The following is a 22,796-nucleotide window of genomic DNA, read 5'->3' as shown; positions in this document are numbered from 1 at the left end:
GGGCAAACGCAGACCAAGCCATGGGAATTGAGCCTTGCCAGAAATAATATTTGCCAAAGAGTTAAGGAGCACAGACTGATGTTCATGCTATGCTCCATCAGTTTTTGTTGAATTAATGAGTTAGAATTTAGTTCTTATCTCCTATCTTCTTGCTGATCCTGCTATTTAAAAAAATCTCACTTGTGTTAATATTTCTCATAACAGGAAGTTATATTCAAGCTAGACACACATAATTTGGAGTCTGGCAGACTGAAATGTCCTTTTGATCCTCAGCAGCCCTTCGCTTCAGTAATGACAGGTAAGATCAACGGCAGGCGGTTCTTGCTTTTAGGTGATTTTCTGAAAAGGTACGTGTAGATTAAACCACAGTTTCTTGCATTAAAGATTACTTTGGATTACTCTTTCACTAGCTTTTTGATTTATCGTATTTTAGTGCCAAGTCTCTATATTTAGTGTCCTCATCCTCAGGTGAGGCCCCAGCAATTGTTGATTTCTACTTAGTTTTTATTTAGTTGTATTTTTTTATATTTATTTATTTATTTTGAGAGAGGGTGAAAAAGAGTATGGGAGAGAATCCCAAGCAGGGCTGCACATGGGATCCCACAAACCATGAGGTGAACTGTGAGATCATGACCTGAGCCAAAATCAAGAGTTAAGACACTTAACCACATGAGCCACCCAGGCACCCCTCTACACAGCTTTTAAATGAACTTCTGGTTAAATAATCCTTTTAATGCAAATAGCACGTACTTACTTGTTCTATAATTTTATATTTAGATGTCAGATTTTCTTATACTAAGCTATGTCCCTGTTTGGCTTACTTTGAAGTTAAATTTAACAATTCTTTAAACATTTATGATAAAATACAAAATATGTTGAAGATTTGAGTGGAAGGATTAATAATAAGATGCAGTGGATAAATTAATAAAACAACTGGTAGAATACAGATAATAGAATGTTGTCACACTTTTCCCCTCAATTTCACCCTAACCTGAATTTATTCGTGGAAATGCAAAATTTCTGCTAACATATTTAGTCTGCTCTTGGTTTGTCTACATCATAAATTCAACTTGTGAGGTGACTATCCTGTTTAAAGAAGGCAGTGCCGTGTGGTCTGAAGTCTGTTCAGAGGAATGTCTGCACGACCTCTGAATTTTAACCATTATAAGGACTCCTTTTGTCTTGGTTTGGTTCATGACTTTGCTCTCTTTTTATTTAACTTGTCTATCAAATGTTTGAATAGACGATAAGAGTGAAGCACCGTGACATTTTAATTTTCACCTAGTGAGAACTAGTGATCTTCCTTTGAAGTGAAAGCGTGTGTGTTTTTGTGTGTTTTCAAAATTGTATGACTAATGTGCAGTCATTATCCTCAGAAAGTGAGATGGATGATTTGGGATTTTGATCTGTCAAGTGGGGCTGACAGATCCTTAATAAAAACAATGGATTGTAGGCACTGGTGACCCCTCTTACAAATCCCTAAGTGATTTAAATATAAAGAAGACAGTTTTAAAGCGTGGATAGACAGATAAAATTTTCAGTTTGAAATATACCGTTTTTTTTCCTGACAAAATGTTCAAATATCCACAGTTTTGAATGTTTTAAATAAATGGCTTGTTTCTTTTACTCTTACCTGTTAATGTCTTGGTTGATATTTTTATTTCTGTTCTTCCGTTTAAAAAAATGTGTCCCACAATGAAATATTGTCATTTACCATGTACTTTAGGGGAATGCTTGAAAAGTTGGAAGCAGTATCATATCTACATTTATTTACCTAACTGGATATCTCTCTTCTGTGTTTGTTATATTTTACATTTTTCCCTTTGGAAATTGACTCTTGTCATGATTAAATTGGTTGACTCAAATAGTTCATTAGAAAGTTATTTAGATGGATATAACCAGAGGATTTAGGATATATCTCAATCAATTATAAAAACCAGAATTTTAAAGATAATGTTTCTATGGAAAATTGGATTTTAGTGATAAAACAATGTCCTTTAGTTTAAGTTCTTATATTTAAGAACTTAAGTTCTTATATTTATTTAACTGTTCTTATATTTAAAAATATAAATGCTCTGTAGAGATTAGCTTTTCTTTTTTAAATTTTAGTCTGTTAGGTGTACTGAATATTGTTGACTAAAAAGATTTCTCAAAACGGAGGCTTAGCTGTCAAAGGGGCAGTGTATTCTGCCATAGGAACAGCATTCTTATCTCTCCTCCTCCACGTGCTGACCAGCATTAGGGACACTGACCACCACTCCCTTTGTCTCCCCCAGTCCTTTCTCTTCCCCCTTTCCCTCCATCTCTGCTTTCTGTTCTTCCTCCCTCCCCTCCCTCTCATCTTTCTCCTTCCCTTCTTCCTCCCCTGCCCTCTTTCTTTTCTCCTCTCCTGTCTCCTCTGCTTTCCCACCCGCTCTGCTCCTCTCTCTGGTAAAACATGGATTTGCATTTTACATAAATAACAGGACAAAGAAGTTTGGTATGCAGTAATAGCCACATCTTCCCCTTTTCAGGAATTCCTGTTTATCAGAGCCATTAGAGATGTGATTAGCTACAAGGAATGCAACATGTTATAATTACAAAGAATGACTTCAGTGCTGAAAGCTCCCTTTCAACAGAGGTTAGGCACAGAAAAGTTGTGGTCATTGAGGTTGTGCCGGTTAAGCAAATACTAATTACACAATCCATTTCTCATTATGGCATTTGCTTTTTTAATATTTTTGTGTGTGTCACTATAAAGACAAACTCCTAATTATGATGTATCCTTGAATCATTTGCAGGGAGAGGGAAAAGAAGGAAGAGCTTATTCATAAGAGAAGTGAATGTACATGCAATTATTAATTAGGAAGACTTTGGCCATTTTTATATTCAGGTGTCTAGCAGCAGCTTATCAAAGTTTTGTTGAACTATATTATCTTTGACCATGCACATTTTTCAAAATTTGAACATGATACTTACGAGCCCGTATATAATATCTCTGGTTTCACGCAGTGAAAGGAGAATATTGCAAATCGTATCTGCTGCTGTACTTGTAATAGTCATGTATTCTCTTCTCCCTCTCAGATGAGTACCTCTACTCTGGAACAGCTTCTGATTTCCTTGGCAAAGATACCGCATTCACGCGGTCCCTTGGGCCTTCTCACGACCACCATTACATCAGAACTGACATTTCAGAGCACTACTGGCTCAATGGTTAGTGATTTTCTGACTCCATTTTTTTGCCTTTGCTTGTGGGTAGATAAGAAGCTCATTATTATTCACTCAAATGTGTTTGGGGATAAGTGATTTAGCATTCAATATAATTCCTCACTATGTTAGACAGCTCTCCAGAACCTGTCATGTATGTAATAATAATAGCTGACATGTGCCGACAGTGTGCTCTTGTCTTTGACCCTGTTCCATGCAGTAGTCCATTTTTTAAATGTACACAGTGACATGAGGTATACATTATTGTTATGTACTTTTTAAAGATGAGCAAACTGAGGTAGAGTGAAATTGAGTAATTTGGTCAAGTGCTTATAACTTGTCAGTTGTAGAACCCGGGATTCAAGTTGGCAGTCTTTCTCCTGCAGCCTGTTTTTTGTTTTGTTTCATTTGGGTTTTGTTTTTAATTTTCTTATTTTTATTTGTTTATTTATTTATTTTAGAGAGAAAGAGACAGACAGAGGGTGAGCCAGGGAGGGGCAGAGAGAGAGGGGCACAGAATCCAAAGCGGGCTCCAGACTCTGAGCTGTCAGCACAGAGGCCAATGCGGGGCTTGAATTCAGACCATGATCTGAACCGAAGTGGGAAACTTAACCAGTAGAGCCACCTAGTTTTTAATGACAAAGCCAAATACTGTATATAAGCCTAATGAAAAGGGGTTAGGTTATAATGGCGACTTCTTTTGAGTAAAAATAATTTAGATTTGGGTTGAGGTGTCCCTCAAAATTCAAAGCATATTAATGTTGACATTAGTTTTTGTGATTACTTTTTTGTTTAGATGTCCTACACAATTCTGAGTTTGGGACACCTGGGTGGCTCAGTCGGTTAAGCGTCCAGCTTTGGCTCAGGTCATTATCTCATGGTTCGTGGGTTCAAGCCCTGCATCAGGCTCTGTGCTGACAGCTAGCTCATAGCCTGGAGCCTGCTTCAGAGTTTGTGTCTCCCTCCCTCTCTGACCCTCCCCTGCTCATACTGTCTCTGTCTCTCAAAAATAAATTTTAAAAAAACATTAAAAAAAAAAGAATTCTGAGTTTAAAAATCCACTGATGAATTAATTGATTAATTTATTTATGTTTGTTTTTCCTCTTCTACTGTACAGCAGGTCAATTTTTGCCATGTTAGTCTAATGTTTTCTAATTTTCATAGGACTTTACTGCACAGTATGGCAGAATAACATAACATTACTGTTTAAGCAGGCAGATAACATTTCTTATTTCTACCATAAATATTGGGTTTTAGTGGGAGAGGCCTAGGTAGACATTTCCTAGGGTCTATCTCTCTATCTCAGTATTCTTTGAGCAGTGACAACATAAACAAAAGGGAAAAAACACTTTAAAACATTTCTTTGGTCAAAACCTCCTGATCCATCTGTTTACACAACAATAGGATCTCCATTGGCTCAAAGAGAACCTGAATATCTCCAACTATGTGATTACTCATTAATTTCTTTGTACTTGTACAAGGCGAGACTATCTTTTTGAGCATTGTGAGGGTTTTGTGAAAATAGTTGTTTTGAGACTGACCTCATTGATTTTTACCAAATAGAAAAACTTACCTATCTATTTAGGTAACAAGATATTCTTGTAGCCTAAAAATGAAGTATTGATTGTCTGTCTCAGTCTTAGGATGGCAAATATCACATTGCCCCTCTTTTCAGAGATTGTTCTATTTATTTCTTAACAGTAACATGTCCATATACAAGTCTGCAGCACTGCTGAATTAAATGTAGAGAATCTTTTCTCAACTCTCTGACTAGCTTGCTGTTCTGAGTACAGTGTGAAGAGTGTTACAAAGTAGGAAGCCTTGAATTGGTTTAATATGTGTTAAACAACTTTTGAGGACACTTGGCATACTGAATGCTGTTTTATTCCTGGGCTTGCAAAGACTACATGGGAAGGTTACTGACCTCATGGATGATGACTGCCCAGAGCTACAAAAGAGAGTGGGAGATGGGGCTAGAAAACTGTAAATATCCTGAAATCATGGGGAAGTTAGCTATGGTTGAGCTCTTTTTCTTTTCCTTTCTTTTTTCCTTTCTTTCTTTTTCTCTTTCTCTCTCTCTTTCTTTCTTTCCTAAGTATAATTGACATATAACACTATACTCAAGTTTCAAGTGTACAACATAATGATTTGATAATTGTATATATTGCAAAATGATCACAATAAGTCTAGATACAAAGTTTAGGTACAAATCACAGCTGTGTTTCTGTAGAATTTACTTACCTTGGTTTAAATCCTAAGTCTCGCTTCTTTGTGACCTTTGTCAAACCTTCATGTGCATCTAAATTCTTTGTCAAAAATTTGGCATAATAGTAGTTACTCACAGTGTGTTCTAAGGATTGAATTGGATCATAAAGGGAAGGTCATACTGGGAAATGGGATGGAAGACAATTTTAAGAGCGGTTCAATGTCAATACTGTCATCACCATCTTTATTATTATTCTTAAAGGTGAGAAAGGAAGGAGGTTGGACTAAAACCCTGAATGTTCTGTGATTCACTGACGTCTATTTCACCTTTCTAACTATTGACCACTTTTTCTTTTTCTCTGTCTACATGGTAATTCTGTGAGCTCATCCGTTCTCAGAACTTCAACTATTTCTTGTGTTCCATTTCCTCCTAAAACTATATTTCCAAACCTTTTTCTGCAACTCAGAGCCCTTAAAAATACTTATTTGGGTACCTTACATTTTCATCCCAGATTAAAAGAAATAGATGGATTGTTTTATATGGGAATAAAGATATTTAAGCCTAATAAAATATATCGGTACCACTAATGAACTTTGATTTTTTTTTTTACAGGTAAGTTACAAGTTGTGATCCTTTGCTTGAGTTTCTTTAAAAATATGTAGATATAGATGTATAAAAAGCTAATTGGATCTAAAATCTAAAATCCTGTGAGTCTAATTAAAAATTAGATTCTTGTTTTCCCTTTCTAATTTGTCCTTCAATATCAGTTTCCTGATTTCTATCTATCTTAACTTTGTAACGATTGTCTACCCAATTACCTTGAAGTTATCTTTGATTTCTTCCTCTTCCCACTCTCCTTTATCTTATCTATCCTATCACTAGGTGCCTTTACTTCCTTTAAAATATCCATTGACCTCATTCTTTTCATGGCCACCATCTTTCTATAGATCTTGTCACCTTATCTCTGGATTCTTGACACTATTTTAGCATCCGTGCTGGTCACTATTTTAGGCATTTTTAAAGTATTATTTTATTTAGAGGTATAATCCTGAGAAAATTACTATTCCCATTTTATATTTAAGGAAAGACTAGAAGTCAGATATATTGTTCATAGGTACCTAGTAGATCTGAGATTAAAACTCAGTGATGTCTTGCTCTAGACACTATATATAATATAATATAATATAATTAACATATAATATACATAATATAATGCATTATATGATCAAATCAAATTCTGCTCTTTTGACTGCATGTCCTCTGCTCTTGGAGCCTCATTTATGGACAAGGTCCTTGACTACATGTCACGTTATACAATAGCAAACTGAGGATGTGGGTTTGGTTGTAGGCACCAGAGTAGATAGAGAAAACATGGTCAGGTAAGTGATGTGGAAGACCTGAGCAGAATCTGTGAAGTCAGAGCAAGCATCAGATCAGATGTCAGGCCAGAATTAGAAGAGCATGGTACTTCAGGAGACCTCTTCAGCTGAGAAACTTCTCAGTCCATGGAAACTAGGACACAGCAAGGGAGAAATTATAGAAACTATATGAGATTCTTGTAATGAGGAAGTACTTTACATACGAAGGCAAAAGATTGGCTTGCGTAGGGAGCATTCCTGTTCTCCATTCTGAGAAGCATCCAGTTTCTGGCTTGTAGTTCGAACATGAGGTCTGAAGACAGAGGTCAGTGGATCATCTGACTGGAGTCAGGAGTGTGGTGAAACAAGAAACAGTGATAGAGAAACTGTGAAGATTATTAGGAATAATGTTGTCATTGACATGATCTTATTCAACCTCATATTCCATAAATTAAGACGGCTTGAAGAATGTGTGTCCCAGGTCTCTTAGTCCCCCAGCCCGTCCTTCCATCCCAATACCAAACTTCTGAAAGGAATAGCCTCTCATGTCTCCTGAACCACAAGTCTGACTGCCATTTTGGTGGCAGTTGTGGGAATCAAGGCTGTTTTTGCCTTAACACTGGACCTGACATAGCAGTTACTTATATAAACTCCTTGGCATAAAGCTGCACTATCTAATATAGGAGACACTGGCCACGTGTAAATTTAAATTAATTAGAATTAAACACATTTAAAACTTGGTTCCTTAGTCATACTAGGCATGTTTGAAGCGCTCACTAGCCACATGGGTGAGGGGCTATTACGTTGGACAGAACAGATATAAAACATTACCATCATCACAGAATTTTCTAGTAGACACTGCTGGTCTAAAATATACCTGATTATTATGTGCAATAGCCCACAATCAAATAATGCAACACCAGTGTAAATTTTCTTTACTGTTCACTTAGCATGAAGATGTGAAACTCACTGCTCGATTTCATAAATTTGTTGCCAGGTTGAAAGAACTGACAGATGTTTGAGATTTCAAATAATAGAGTCAGTGTCAATGCCTAATCAGCTTTTTCAATGTATTATTATACTGCTGTGTTGCTTATTTCTAGTTAGACTGTTTGAGAGTTTTTTTCCTGTTAAATTCTGCTCTCTATTCTTTCACTTTTAGTTTAAAATACTACTCTTTACATGTTTGTGATTAATTATACTCTTGTAAGCATAAATTGATCTTACATTTAGATTAGGCAAAATAAAAAGTTAAATGAAATTTGCAGTTGAGTATCTGTTTAGATAATTAACCTTTAGAAATATATGAATCTTTTAGATGTAAGTCTTTTAGAAGTCCATAAAATCCTTGATGCTTGTGTAAATGACGTATTTTGTTCTTGGCCCTGCCTGGGGTTAACCTGAGCAAGATCAGCTTACCTCTTCACTTACCAGGCCCAGGATCCTTGTCAGAATTTCTCTAGGACTTTACCTAATCCAGTTTCAGTAGCTTTAAGAAGTATGTATCCTGGGGCACCTGGGTGGCTCAGTTGGTTAAGCCTCCGACTTTGGCTCAGGTCAGATCTCATGTGCCTGAGTCTGAGCCCTGCGTCGGGCTCTGTGCTGACAGCTCAGAGCCTGGAGCCTGCTTCCCGTTCTGTGTCTCCCTCTCTCTCTGCCCCTCCCCCAATCATGCTCTGTCTCTCTATGTATCAAAAATGGATAAAACATTAAAAAAAAAAAGAAGTATGTATCCTGATAGCTTCTTTGAGTGACCAATGCATCCATTAAATAAATACCTTGCCAGGAGGAGGAAAAATTACAAGGGTGAAATATTTGGGCAGTTCTAAATGAAGTCTTAGATGGTTTCACACATTTTTTTTTTCACTTTTCTTTATCAACTTGTCCTTAGAACCCATCAGGAAATAGGAATACACACACAAGCCAGAGTCGTTCCTCAAACACACTTGAATTTTTGTGAGAATCTTAGGATCAAGCTTAGAAGTATGACCATTTGGAAAATGAAAACAAACTGTGATGCTTCCAATCCATATGTTTTAGTTTTCTTTCCTGGAGTAGATGAGAACTTTTGTTTTAAATTTTTGTCTTGAACATGTGGAGGCAGTTTTCATTTGAAGTTTCTCTTGGAGAGTTCTGTTGTCTACAAATCCTCCTTTCACTTAAAAGGATAACATTTTGACAAAGTGGTAGGAAGAAGATATTAAAAGAAGAAGGAACAGCAAGGAAGGAACTCACTACTTCTTAAATCATGGTGTGTGCTCATCTGTGTGCAAAGAGCTTCCTAGGGAGAAATGAAAGTGATGTGTATTGCAGGCTGGGTTGATGCCATTTTCATTTGGCAATGCCTCTCAGTGTCATGCTAATAGTTCGTTTGTGAAAACGTATGATTTTAAACCCTGTCCCTATTAAAGCATGTCTTTTAAATGCCAGAGGGGAAAAATGTGCTGTTATAATAAAGCCCAGGTGTCTATTGGTACGATTTTAAATTATTTCATTCAACAACTGTGCATGTCATACACTGATTAAATGATAGCTATTTTTACTCAAACTTGGCAGCAACTTAGGAAGGAGTTTCTACCTTAAAGTACTAGCATCTGAGCTCCAAGACAGGACCTCAACTGAATCTGGAAGGCAGATATTCTGCCCTCTTGAAACATATATATTTGTGTAAATTTTTAATTTTTTTAATGTTTATCCATTTTTGAGAGACAAAGAGAGACAGAGTGCCAGGAGGGGAGGATCAGTGAGAGGGAGGCACAAAATCTGAAGCAGGCTCCAGGCTCCATGCTGTCAGCACAAAGCCCAATGTGGGGCTTGAACTTGTGAACCATGAGATCATGACCTGAGCTGAAGTCAGATGCTCAACTGATTGAGCCACCCAGGCACCGCAATGTACTTCTTGGTTTTTTTTTTTTTTAAGTTTATTCACTTATTTTGAGAGAGAGAGAGAGAGAGAGAGCAAACACAAGCATGGGAGAGGCAAAGAGAGAGGGAGAGAGAGACAGAATTCCAAGCAGGTTCCATGCTGACAGCACAGAGCCCTACATGGAGCTTGAGCTCACAAACCATGAGATCATGACCTGAACTAAAGTACAGAGTCAGACTCAACCCACTGAGCTACTCAAGTGCTCCTATCTTTATATTTCTGTATTTTTAAGGTACACATGGCAGGACACTTGGAGACTTTCATCCAGGCAGGTAACATTTAGATATCTGTAAATTCAAAAAAGTCCATAGATTATTATCAATGCCTTGTCTGTGTCTGTGGGAGCCCATAGTTCTATGCTCATTGTTACATTCTCCTTTGAAATCATTGAAAATATCAAGATTTGGACCTTTTCGTGGTCATATCTTGGCCATATGTTAATACTTACCTAATCCAATTTGTAATTGAAGAGTCAGTTTTTATTCATTTCTGTACTCTGTTATTGCAGCAGTTTTTCTTGTCCTAAATACCCTGAATATTGTATAGTAGTAATTAAATATATTCACCAATGTGCTGAACTCCTAATACTGCATTTATAAGATAATTTGTGTCCACGAAGAAGTGTTTTTTGAAATATAATATTTTTAAATAAAAATTAGAAATGTTTTTTTTTTATTTTGAGGGAAAGAGGGAGAGAACAGAATGAGTGGGGAAGAGAGGCAGAAAAGAGAGAGAGAGAGAGAGAGAGAGAGAATCTTAAGCAGGCTCCAGTCTTCACATGGAGCTCAACATGGGGCTCAATCCCAGAACCCTGGGATCATGACCTGGGCCAAAATCAAGAGTCAGATGCTGAACCCAATGAGCCACCCAGGCTCTCCTAGAAATGTTAATTTGTGACTACAAAAGAATTTTTACTTTGCTCAGGGATTCAAAACCAAATGTTTGTAATTTATTACTATTTAAATGAGGGGCTGGAGAGAAAAATTAAAACATCTTGAGTGAGATTGTTAATGAATCTTGCTATTTTAAGCTTAATTAGAAAACTAACATTTTAAAACCCTACATGGTTTTCTAGAATTTATTTATTTTTTATTTAACCTAGGACTGTATCGAAGTGAGATTATCAAGAGCATTAGAATCCACTGGCGTTCTAAACTTCAGAGAAAGAACAGGAAATAATAAAAAACAAAGGGGAGAAAGTTTATACACATAATTCCCTCTCACTTTCCCTCGTAAGTTTCCCATTTAAGCAGAGAAGACATTGGATAGGGGACCCCAGTTGACCCAGCCGGGCTGGGACAATAAAAACTGAACTACCCATTGTTTGGAATCAAACATTAACTTTTGTTTATTGAAGAAGGGCTATTATGAAGTCTTGTTTGCTAGGCTGTTGACCTACTGCTCTACATTAGCAGGGAGATGATTCTCAGTTCTCCTGGGGTACTTGACAATATGGCCATGTTGATCTTTTTTACCTACCACATATTCTTTGTTTTGTTTTTGTGGTCCTGCGGTGGTTGTGGTTTGAAACGTTTTGTCTTGTCTTGTTTCCTGCTCCTACTTCCTAACAAGTACTCCATGCTTTCTTTCTGCCATCTCATGTTTTCTACTTAATTGAACTCCTTCCTTCCTTACTCAATAACTACTCTCTTTCTCTATTTTGCCTTATCAAAAGAACCATTCCTGAATTAGCATCACCTCACTGATCTGTTACCTGGTTAATTCACAATTCTGTAAACACAGGACTTAAAAATCCCCAATACTTTGTAAACAAGGAGTTAGTAACCCGAATTGACTTGTCATTGGTACAGCACAGAGTTAGTGGTGTTGCTAATATTTTTTTTCACTCAACTTATTTTTTGGACATCTTTCCATGCTGGTACATTTAGAATATGTACTTCGTTTTTATCAGCTAAATATTATTGTAACAAATATTGGGATGTGCCACATTTTCTGTCATTCCCGTTTGTGGTCATAATAATGATTATTATCCTGAACATCATCTTAATAATAAATAACATTTATTGAACCCTTATGTGTCAGGCACGATCAGATAGCAAGTGTTTTATAGATATTAATTCTGTTGGTTATCACAGCAGGTAGATGCTTGGTAGCCTCATATTTGGCATGAGAAAACTGAGACATAGAGAAGATAAACATTTGCTTACTATCACCCTAAGTGGGGGAAACAGAATTTAAACCTGGAAAGACTGTCTCCGGAGCCTACAATGGAGTTAACTCAAACACTATTAATTAGTTGTTTTAATTTCTTTTTTCCCTTTAACAATTACACAAAATGCAACAAATAAAATCATAATTTATCAAATTTGGGGTGTGTTTATAGTTTTCCCTAAGCTCTTCATTATGTACATTGTGATTTAAAAATTTTTAACATTTATTTATTGTTGAGAGACAGGGTGTGAGCAGGGGAGGGACAGAGAGAGAGACACAGAATCTGAAGCAGGCTCCAGGCCTGATGTGGGGCTGGAACCCACAAACTGTGAAATCATCACCTGAGTCAAAGTTGGATTCTCAACCAGCCGAGCCACCCATGTGCCCCATGTTCATTGTGATTTTAAAAGCAGTGACTCCATCAAATAAAAGGAAAATATAACATTGTAGATTCTCCAGGTTTGAAAGGACTGCAGTTTAGTTGACTGTCAGTCAGTCATGTGCTCACCAGGTCTCTGAAGTTCCCAGAGAACTTGCTCAAGACCTCTGCATGCTAATACGCGTTCCTATACCGTGTCATGTTCATTTGTGTATATGTCTTATTTCCCACATTCCACTCATGGTTCAGTTTTTTTTTTTTATTCTGCTAATTGTTTCACATTAAAAGACACCAATGGTATCTTGGCTGAATTGTCTCAGTATTTTAACTAGTAGCTTCTTTTCTTTCAAACAGGAGCAAAATTTATTGGAACTTTCCCCATCCCAGACACCTATAATCCAGATGATGATAAAATATATTTCTTCTTTCGTGAATCTTCTCAAGAAGGCACTACTTCTGATAAGACCATCCTTTCTCGAGTTGGAAGAGTTTGTAAGGCAAGATATATTTATCTTACTTAAGGCATGTATGTATATGTATGAGCAATTAATCACGTAATGTTGCAGTAAAAGTATTTAATGTTCATTATTCATATGTGGTAGGATAAATTCATGCCATCTTACGGGTATACAATTTTTTTAAGAGAGAGAAAGAGAGAATGAGAGACAGAGAGTGGGAAGGGTAAGGGTAGAGAAAGAATCTTAAGCAGGTCACCCAACGGAGGCCTGACCTAGGGCTCCAACCCATGAGCAACCCTGAGATTGTGACCTGAGCCTAAATCAAGAGTCAGACACTTCATTGACTGAGCCACCCGGGCTCCCCTTACATATATAATTTTTAACATCCAAAAGGAAAAAGGAAAAAGAGGGAGATTCAAATTTTTCCAATATTATAGTTCTGTTCTGTTATCGGTTTTGTCTTCTTCCTGTGTGAACCCTTATCCAGGTTTCAGTTAGATACTTGGCAGTTTGCTTCTTTATTGACAGGTTATGCTTTTGCCGGTTTTCACTGTTCCCAGCAAGATCACTGCATTGCCCTGACGCATGGAAATTAAAATGCGTTTATACACTAAATGTGATTTTGAAACTGGAGTAGCTGGTACACTAACAGAATCAGATCTGGTATTTTTATGAAACACATCAGACATGTAAAAGTATGTATCTTTATAAGAATCAAATAAGTTGAGACTATGGTTAGTAATTTATAGTAAATATTTTTTGGAGCATTCATCTAGATAGGTTTTGAGAATAAATTGGATAAAAGGGGGGGGGAAATAAACCGAAATGCAAAATGTTTGTTTTGAAGAATAATCAAAATAGTATTCAAAAAATTAGTTTTGTAAGATTGCCATTTTATGTAATTTACAGGAAAACAGAATTCTAGTGTATGCTTACATTTTGTTCCTTTAAAGTTCTCATCTGAGTGAATACAATCTTTATAGAATAGTAATGCCACTGGAATCATACTTTTGACTTCAGTATATTTTTTGTTGGATTTATCTTCACTGAAATAACTTTTCTTAAATAGCCAGACACTTTCAGCATCAACTCTGTTATTAAGAAGAAGAGCTGTTGAGTTAATCAATACTCATAGTAGAAAGCTTTTTTTGGTCTTGTCCAAACTTTTCATTTTCTCCCATTTAAGCCTATCACTTTTTTGTCCCAATCTGTACCCTCAGGCTTTTGAACACTTCCAGAGACAGAAATACAAACCATCTCTGCACTTAAAAGTGCTAATGAAAACATGGCTTTTGAATGAGGGCAGCTCATGAACACACACCATTCTTTACCTAGTATCCTAGCCAGGGATGCTGTCTCCCACTGATCCCTTCACCCCCAGGGGACAGAATTCTCTAAAAAGCATCCTCATTCTTTCAGAGTCCAAGAATTCACAGTGATTTCTCTTGAAGCCTCTTGCCTACAAATGAATGGCCATTGCTTGGAGTAGTCGTAGTGTGTTAGTGTACTGGAGCATGCTTTATAACAGTCTCCCAACCCTGAAAAGCTGTACTGTGGACTGACATCATTTATATAAATGGGTTACTTTAAATATGTCATAAAAGATTTACAAGTTACTTTTCGATGAACATACATAACAAATGAGTGTTTTGTGAACTAGTTCAATACTTAGTTAATAGGTCTAATGCATTTGATAGCAATTCATTCATTACAAAGTACTCTTTTCACCCTAGTATTACTGAAAGTTAAGTTAGAGGTGGAAAAATTTAGTCGCCCCACTTATAAATTGTTATATTAAAAATGTGATGTAAATGTTAAGTGTTGGCACTGGGATATTTTGTTCTAATTATGAACACACTCCTAAAGAATTGAAAAGGCAGAGAGAATTGTAGCACAGGAATGTTCCCACCACAAAAACACTCTAAGGCCACACAGCAAGATTTTGTCATGCCATTGTGTTTGGACAAAAAGCTAACAAATTGTGAGATCAAATAAAGACATGTGATGGATGAATTTACTTTAAAAAAAAGATATAATGGAAGTCCTTCTTCCATTACTCTATCTCTTTACTCAATCATTATTTCTAGTTAGTTTCATCTTCAGAAGTTCCCACTACAGATATGATCTATTAGCCAAATGTTTACAATGTTTGGTTCTACACGTGTCTTTAAAATTTCTAAGTGCAGCACCCCCTGCCTATGTTTTTAACCTTACTTAATAATTTAGGATTAAGGTGTATCGAAAAGTGAGCACTTCTAAGTCATGATTTCACTGACAAATTAAAAATGACTTGAAATCTTTTTAAAAATGTGTTATGTCAAAACAATAGCAAAAACTATGACAAGTTTAATTTAAAAAACTTTTCGCCATCATCAATATTGCTGTATAATTTTCTCATAAAATGTCCTTCTGACATTATTAAGAACATACAATTCCACTCTGTTGGTTCAATATTTTTACCCCCATGAGGTGATTACAATATAGTCTTTCAGTTTTCAAGAAATAATCACAAATGTATGTGTATGCTATGAAACAAAGTTGACCTCAGTAGATGTAAGAAAAGATCCAAGAGACAGAAATCACATTAGAGAGAATTAAGAGTGAACTGTGTACACTTTACAGAGTTTAGAAAAATTTATAGTGACATGAGAGTTCTTTACACTCTCTCTTCTACCAGGATATTAACACAGTGCCTATTTATTTAGAAATATTCAGGTTTTGTTGTTTTTATTTGTTTCCATCTTTAATTGATGACCTTCAGCCCCCAAATTGTTGACAATTTAAGAGTTCCCTAACTGGTCAGTTACTACGCTAAACTAAAAATTGTTTTATTGACCTGGCAAAGAAAATACTATTAGACTGAGTAGTATATAGTGACATAGACTATCACTATATACTTGGAGGTTTTGAAATTCATCCATCACATATCCTTATTGGATCTCACAAAACTATATATACTTATCACTATAGACTATATATTAGGAAGTTTTGAAAACAGGCAAAAATTACACAAAAATTGGTTAAGAGTTGTTTATAGAATAAGAGTGAATCTTTTCAATTTTGTAACCCACTCATTCGTTATTATATCATTTCATTATTTCAACAACAATAACAAAATAGAAGTTCTGTACAAAATGCAATACACTAGACACTGCAGATAAGGAAATCACTGGCCCTTTTCTTTAAAACCTCATAGCACAGTGAAGGAAATAGAGATATAAACTGATAATCACAATAGAACAGGACAGAGGTTGGAGCTGAGAAGTCTGCATATTTAGTAAAACTCAAAAATTGAGTCCTACAGAGGGAGGAGGCCTACATCAAGGAAAAGAAAGGATAGACATTTCAGGCGACATTGTGACAGAGTATATGTGGTTTACATAAGGGTAAATTCTTGGTGTAAGTGGAACTGGAGGGTTGTATATGGGGAGCGATGTCATTTGAGATTGGAGTGTTAAATTGGAAGGTACGATGTTTCCATGTTAAGTAGTTTAAACTCTATCCTGTAGACACTGAGAAGTTATATATGTTTTTTAGAAAAGTGATTTGATGGGTAGACATACTTAGCAACCATTGGAGGAATATATCTAGATTGAGAAATATTTGTGACTGGGGACCTGTCAGGTGATTCTCTAAAGAAAATAGAATAGAATAGAATGCCTAGAATCTAGATGTAGACGGCTAAAGAGTCCTTAAATTATTACTGTTTTTTTATTAATTGCTTAGTGTAGACTAGTCTGTCCAACAGAACTTTATGTGATGATGGGAATGTTCCGTATGTACATTCTCCAACTCCGTCACCATGTGGCTATTCAGATTCACATATGATTCAGATGACAAAGGAACTGAATTTTCAATATTATTTAATTTTAACTAATTTTAATTAATTTATTTTTTAAAGTTTATTTATTTTGAAAGGGGGAGAGAATGAGAGAGACAGAGAGAGATAGAGCAAGCACACACAAGTAGGAGAGAGGCAGAGAGAGAGGGAGAGAGAATCTCAGGTGGGCTGGAACTCACAAACTGTGAGATCATGACCTGAGCCAAGATCAAAAGTTTAGACGTTTAACTGACTGAGCCCTCCAAGCGCCCTTAATTTTAACTAATTTTAAAGAGTATCATGGGTGTTCTTAACTAATTGGAACTAATACATAAAACGTAACAAATAAAAATTGATTATTTAATTAATAATTTAAAATAATAACTTTAAAAATGAAAAAATATAGATATAACCACATGGCTAGTGGTTACAGTATAAATATAGACTATCAAAATATTCATTTACTTAACACATTTGTACGCAACATTGTGCAAAATAAACCTTAGTTTTATAGAAAATAAAAAGAAAAGAGATGGTATTTGTATTCATTGAGCTTGCAACCTAGTAATAGTAATAGCAATGATATATGCATTAAATAAGAAAACACACAGATTAATATATAGAAATGGAAAATGTGAGAGCTGCTATATTGGGGGAAAAATCACAGGGTGTGGCTAGGAAAAGGGGGTGGGTTTTAGACCAGCTGTGGAAGGTTTGTCTGAGAAAGCCACTTTTGAACCAGGTACTGAAAATGGTGAGGAGGCTCCGGGGCAGAGATGACAGGGCTAGGGGAGAATGTGCCAGGCAGAAGGAAAAGCCCGTGGGAAATCTCAGAGGTGAGAAAATAGCATTTAAGCAGTTGAAAGAGCTCTGCTGGCACGGGAGCTTAACAAGTACATGACAGATTAACAGATCAGTGATTCTTTTTCCTTTAGAACATACTTGAAATTTGCGTAGTCTGCAGATGTCTCATCTTCCCTGTTCGTAGTGAGGACTGACTGATACTGCAGATATTGACCCCATGATATATATGAAAGACCGAAACAAACTCCTGTCCTATTGGATCCTCAATGCCTTTGGTTTTCAAATTTTTTTAAGTTGATTTATTTATTTTGAGGAGAGACAGGGAGAAAGGGGCAATCCCAAGCAGGTTCTACGCTATCAATGCAGACCCCGATATGGAGCTCAAAGAACTCTCGAACTGTGAGGTTATGACCTGAGGCAAAATCAAGAGTCAGACACTGGATGCACTTTAATTCTTCCTTATTCCCGTCCCAGAGACTTTGATATTTGCCCATAGATGAGGACTCCTATATTCTTAGTAATTGTGGTTTTCAGAAGGTAAGGCAGAGATTAGGAAAATTTATAAAGAGATATCTTCTGATATTTGAGCCCCCCAAAAAATAAATAAAACACACCAAAAATGGTATGTGGGCATAGATTTTATACTGGGACATGTTGAACTTGACCTGGCTCTGGGATATGCTGCCACAATCGCCAGTTGAAAATATGAACCTGAGGCTCAGTAGTGTCTGGAATCACGAATTTGGAATTCACCAATATGCTGGTGGTTCTCAATGTCATGGAAGTATGTAAAATTGCCCAAGAAAATTATGTAGTAAAAGATCAAAGATCAAGGACAGAATCCTGAGGAACAACGATATTTAAGTAAAAACTGTGGAAAATGACTACAGAGGCAATTGGGAAGAAATAGCTTGATAGGTAGAGAACTGGATGGCAGTGGTGTCACAAATTAGACACAAAACCTGTTTCGAGAAGAAAGCAGGTATAAGTGATGGCACACACCAAAAGGAGGCCAGGTAGCATTATGATTAACAATCAGGTATTACATTACATGGGCTAGTTCTGCCCATGACTGTGTTGAGTCCCTGCACCAGAACTCCTGGGCTGCCCTCCTCCATGGCAAGAACAACATGCTGGTACAGCTGGTGAGAGAAACTGGGACCCAGACCTTCCACAGGGGGTCCGGCATCAGGCTATGCAGGAGGAGGTCTCTCTGGCTCCATGTTGCTCCTTCATCCATCCATCCATCCCTCCACCCATCCATCCACCCATCTTTACATGCACCCATCCATCTGTCCATCCATCCATTTGTCCATTTATTTTCCAGTCCATCTCTCCATCCACCTGTCCACCCAGCTGTCTATCTACGCATTCTCTTTTGTTACCACTCACTCATTCAGCAAGTATTTATACTGAATTTTCTATGTACTAGATGCTTGGGATATCAGGATAAACATCATGGTTGATAAAAAAAAAACTCAATAACTCAATAACTTCTGCTCAAATGATATGAATACTTGCTGTGAAAGCAGATCTAGGCCTCCGTCTCTGCTCTATTTCTTCCTAGCTCATTTCCTAGAAAATGAGAGGCCCCAGCTCTTCCATGATTATGTTACCAAACAAATGAAAAACTTAGATGAGATCATATGACTTTGGATGAGGCAGATACTGAGGCAGGAACTGGAAAACAAGAGTGACTTAGATCTCTATTTTCGAGCTGTCAACAATGTAAAAGATTGGCATGTGAATAACGTGAGTGCCTTGTCATAGCACAGTGAGTTAAATGTCAAAAATCATGTACACACACATGCACACGTCATGTGTACAACACTCACATTTGGAGGCAGATCAACTAACTGCTTGGGAGTGGAGGAGAGGTAGTGATTGTGTGTGTATAGGGGCAGGTGGTCATTGGAGGCAGATCAGTTATTAACGGTTAATAGGAAGAGATGATATTTTATTAGTTGGATATTTGAAATTCCTGTTATTATTTTGCCTTTAACTTTAGCAATATTTGTATTTGGAGGGTGGATCTTATTTCTGGACATAGTCAAAAGAACTCAGAGACACGTCTGGTGAAAATTTTGTGAACAGTTTTTTTTTTTTTAATGTGTCTACAATTTGAACAACACTTATTTTAAACAAGAGGTGTGGACAGGAAGAGACGCTAAATAGGAAGGGGGCTGAATTAGAGTATCATTTGTAGGAGAGAGTTGATCAATGACCGCCTCAGGAGAATAAATACCTTCCTCTAAAGAATATCTTTCAAGCTCAGTATGTTTATCATTGTACATGGTAGAACATATTTACTAGTAAATTATTTTTCAGTGCATTACTTACTGTACTTTCTCATATTTGAAATAAGGTGTTTAACCTAGGTGATTTCTAAAGCCTTGCCAGACTCTATAATTCTTTGATTTTGTTGTACAGTCAATATGTCCAAGCCAAATGGTCCACCTTACACCCCAGGCTGCTCTCATAAATGGTAAATTACACAGATCTTCACGGGGAGGTCATAAACGCTGACTGAAAGAACAGGTGAAACATCATGCAATAAACCCTCTGAATAGTCCTTTCAGATACTATTATTTATGTCTGTATGTTTGTTACCACACACACGTGTGTGTGTGTGTGTGTGTGTGTGTGTGTGTGTGTGTGTGTCCCTTCAAGACCCACACTGTAGCTTATGGTGAAATACCAGTCACTTCAGTGAGACTGGCTTACATCTTTTTGCCTCGAGCCTGTTTCACATTATTTTTGAATTCTGTTCATTTTTTGGAAGCGTTGTCCATTAGCTCGCCCACTCTGGATTCCAGCTCTATGTTAGGCCCGTTCTCGGGAGGTTTTTTTTTTTGTGTTCTGCAGTATTTCCTTTTGTCCTTGCCAGGAATTCAGTTTGGATGGTCCTTTCACATAACTTGCCTGGGGGCCTAATTAATAGCCCTTTGCTCCGATTCCCCTTGTATTGTCTACCTTGATATATGGTCCTATTTGGACAATTACTGCCTTTGAAGATTTGTGTTTTGTGGCTGATGACACTTTCCGTATTTATTGATCTCCACCGAGCTGTGGGTTTTTTGCTTACTTTCAACGTGTCACTTAAAACCTAAATGAGAGATTTAGAGCCACGAGTTACAGATGTGCTTTTGCTTCACTTCCATCTGTTTTCCTGTCAGAAATTCCTAGGCAAGGATTTATACTGTAGCCTGTAGCCTTTTTTTTTTTTCTTTTTTCTAATTTAATGAGTTCTGATCCTACTTGGGGAAGGATAGGGGGGTGTTTACCATGCCTAGATTTACCTAATTTTAACCTGTTTAATCTTAGAAACTGAATTTTTTAGCATACTGTCCTACCCAAGTCTTGCATCTCTAATAATGTTTACAAGTTTTTAAAGTAGTTGGAAAAACATGTTCTCCATTTTGATTCTCCAATGGCAAATCAAAAACAGTCATCTTTAAACACTAGAGTCCTTTTTAGAAAAAAAAAATATATATATTGGAGCCTTAAAATCCTCTTCAGAATGAATCTCTTAACGATCACTATGCTGAGTACCTGTCATGTAAGTTTTTCTGTTTATTTTTTTCTTCTCTCCCCTTTGTCTGAGATGTTTGAGTTTCTGTAGTTTTGTTTCTTTTACTACTAAGCGAATTCAAGATTATTTGTAGATGAAATAGAAGATTCCTTCTTTTCTTTTTTTTAATGTTTATTTATTTTTGAGAAAGAGAGAGAGAGAGAGAGCGTATGCATGTGCAGGGGAGAGGCAGAAGAGAGAGGAAGACAGGATCTGAAGCAGGCTCAGTGCTGACAGCAAAGAGCCTGACACGAGGCTCGAACTCATGAACTGTGAGATTATGACCTGAGCTGAAGTTGGATGCTCAACTGGCTGAGCCACCCAAGTGCCCCAAAGATTCCTTATTTTCTTATTTTGCCTTTTTTTCTGTAGTGGTCATAAATTTATTACTAGTATTTTTTTGCATCTAACAAAACAGTTACAAGAAACGTACTTACAACACATTGCAAAAGAAAAGGGCTGGAAAGGAAAGCAGAACAACACAGTTCCCTCGTTGGATTCAGTCTGAATAACTTCCTTTTCTTCCATTAGTTTGCTTATTGTATGAGGTCCTCACTTAAGCCCTCGCTCTCAGTATGATATGGTACTTTAGTATATATGACATTCTTTCCTAGAGAGGCTCCGGGATCTCATTCCAGGTTTTACTTTTCGTTTCTGTCACATCGTGATCATCGTTTCCAGCTCCTAAGTAGGCCATTCTGTGTTTGGATTATCCTTATCGTTATTATTTACTTGTGTGGCCCCATGCAGACCACCTGTATCAAGCTTACAAACAAGATGTGTCCCTAAAAATAACTGTGTGACGACTGAGGCGGCCCAGGGAGAAGTACATTAGACAGTTGCTCTGAAATGTCAGTTGCTGTGGTTCTACCTCCAGGATTTCCTGGGGTGACGGGTCTTCAGGTGATTCAGAAGTCTATCTCAACACAAGGCTGTTTAAAACCTGCAAAGGACAACTGTTATCATAAAACAGATCAGATAAAGAATATGAATGATGAACTGAAATACAACAGGCATTACATTGAAAACACAAAAGGATTAACTTGCCCTTATCTTCTTGAACTTGTAAAAAGGGTCAATAGCAAGCCTGTATGTTGAGCTCAGTGTAGGGTCAGTAATGGAAAGACATGTTTATGGATTCTCCATATTGTAGATTTAGATTACACTTCAAAAGAAGGTAGATAGAATTCATTGAAGCAAAAATCTTTTAGATTTAATGTCATTAATGGCTAGAACTGGGGGGAAGTGTGCACAAAAGATGCAAGGACAATAGTTTTCCAAGTGTTTCATGGATTTTCATTCTTCTGCCTGTACAAAGATGCAGACATGCATTAAGCAAAAGAACTAATTTTAAGCAAAGAAGAAGTTATGAACCCTGACTCTAGCATCAAACCCTTGGTTTTTTCTTTTTCTTTTTTAACAGCTTAAGTAAGAGTTGTCATTTTCAGTGTTTGTTGATTTGAAAAGGCTAGTGTCTTTAAACTTGAATTCATTAACACAGTTACAAATTTCTGAATGCTATTTCATATTTTAATGGAACACAGGGGTGCTTGGGTGGCTCAGTCAGTTAAGCATCCGACTCCACTACAGTTCAGGTCATGATCTCACAGTTCATGGGTTTGAGCCCCTCATCGGGCTCTGTGCCGACAGCTCAGAGCCTGGAGCCTGCTTCAGATTCTGGGTCTCTCTCTACCTCTCTACCCCGCCCTGCTCACACTCTGACTTTCTCTCTCACACACAAAAAAATAAACATTTAAAAAAAAGATTTAGTACAATACAACACGTTCTCAAATATCTTGGAGATTACATTGATTAATAAAATCTTTAAGATTCAAGAGCAGAAAACCAATTCTTACATGCTCTAAGAACTTCTGTTTCCCAAGACATAGGCAGGAATGACCATATTTATCAAGTGC

At 36.9% G+C, this 22,796-nt stretch overlaps 1 protein-coding gene across 1 annotated transcript in view; it reads left to right on the top strand.

The window, feature by feature from the left end:
• SEMA3D (semaphorin 3D) overlaps positions 1 to 22,796 on the top strand; it is a 182,582-nt gene that overhangs the window by 108,673 nt on the left and 51,113 nt on the right. Inside the window, exons 6-8 of the mRNA XM_029928204.1 lie at positions 205 to 298; positions 3,064 to 3,192; positions 12,582 to 12,724. Of these exons, the coding sequence (XP_029784064.1) occupies positions 205 to 298; positions 3,064 to 3,192; positions 12,582 to 12,724 (366 nt within the window). The remainder of the gene's footprint in view (positions 1 to 204; positions 299 to 3,063; positions 3,193 to 12,581; positions 12,725 to 22,796) is intronic.

Source organism: Suricata suricatta, chromosome 2 (genome assembly GCF_006229205.1).
Source record: "Suricata suricatta isolate VVHF042 chromosome 2, meerkat_22Aug2017_6uvM2_HiC, whole genome shotgun sequence".
NCBI lineage: Eukaryota > Metazoa > Chordata > Mammalia > Carnivora > Herpestidae > Suricata > Suricata suricatta.
This window is presented reverse-complemented; position numbering and strand designations above follow the sequence as displayed.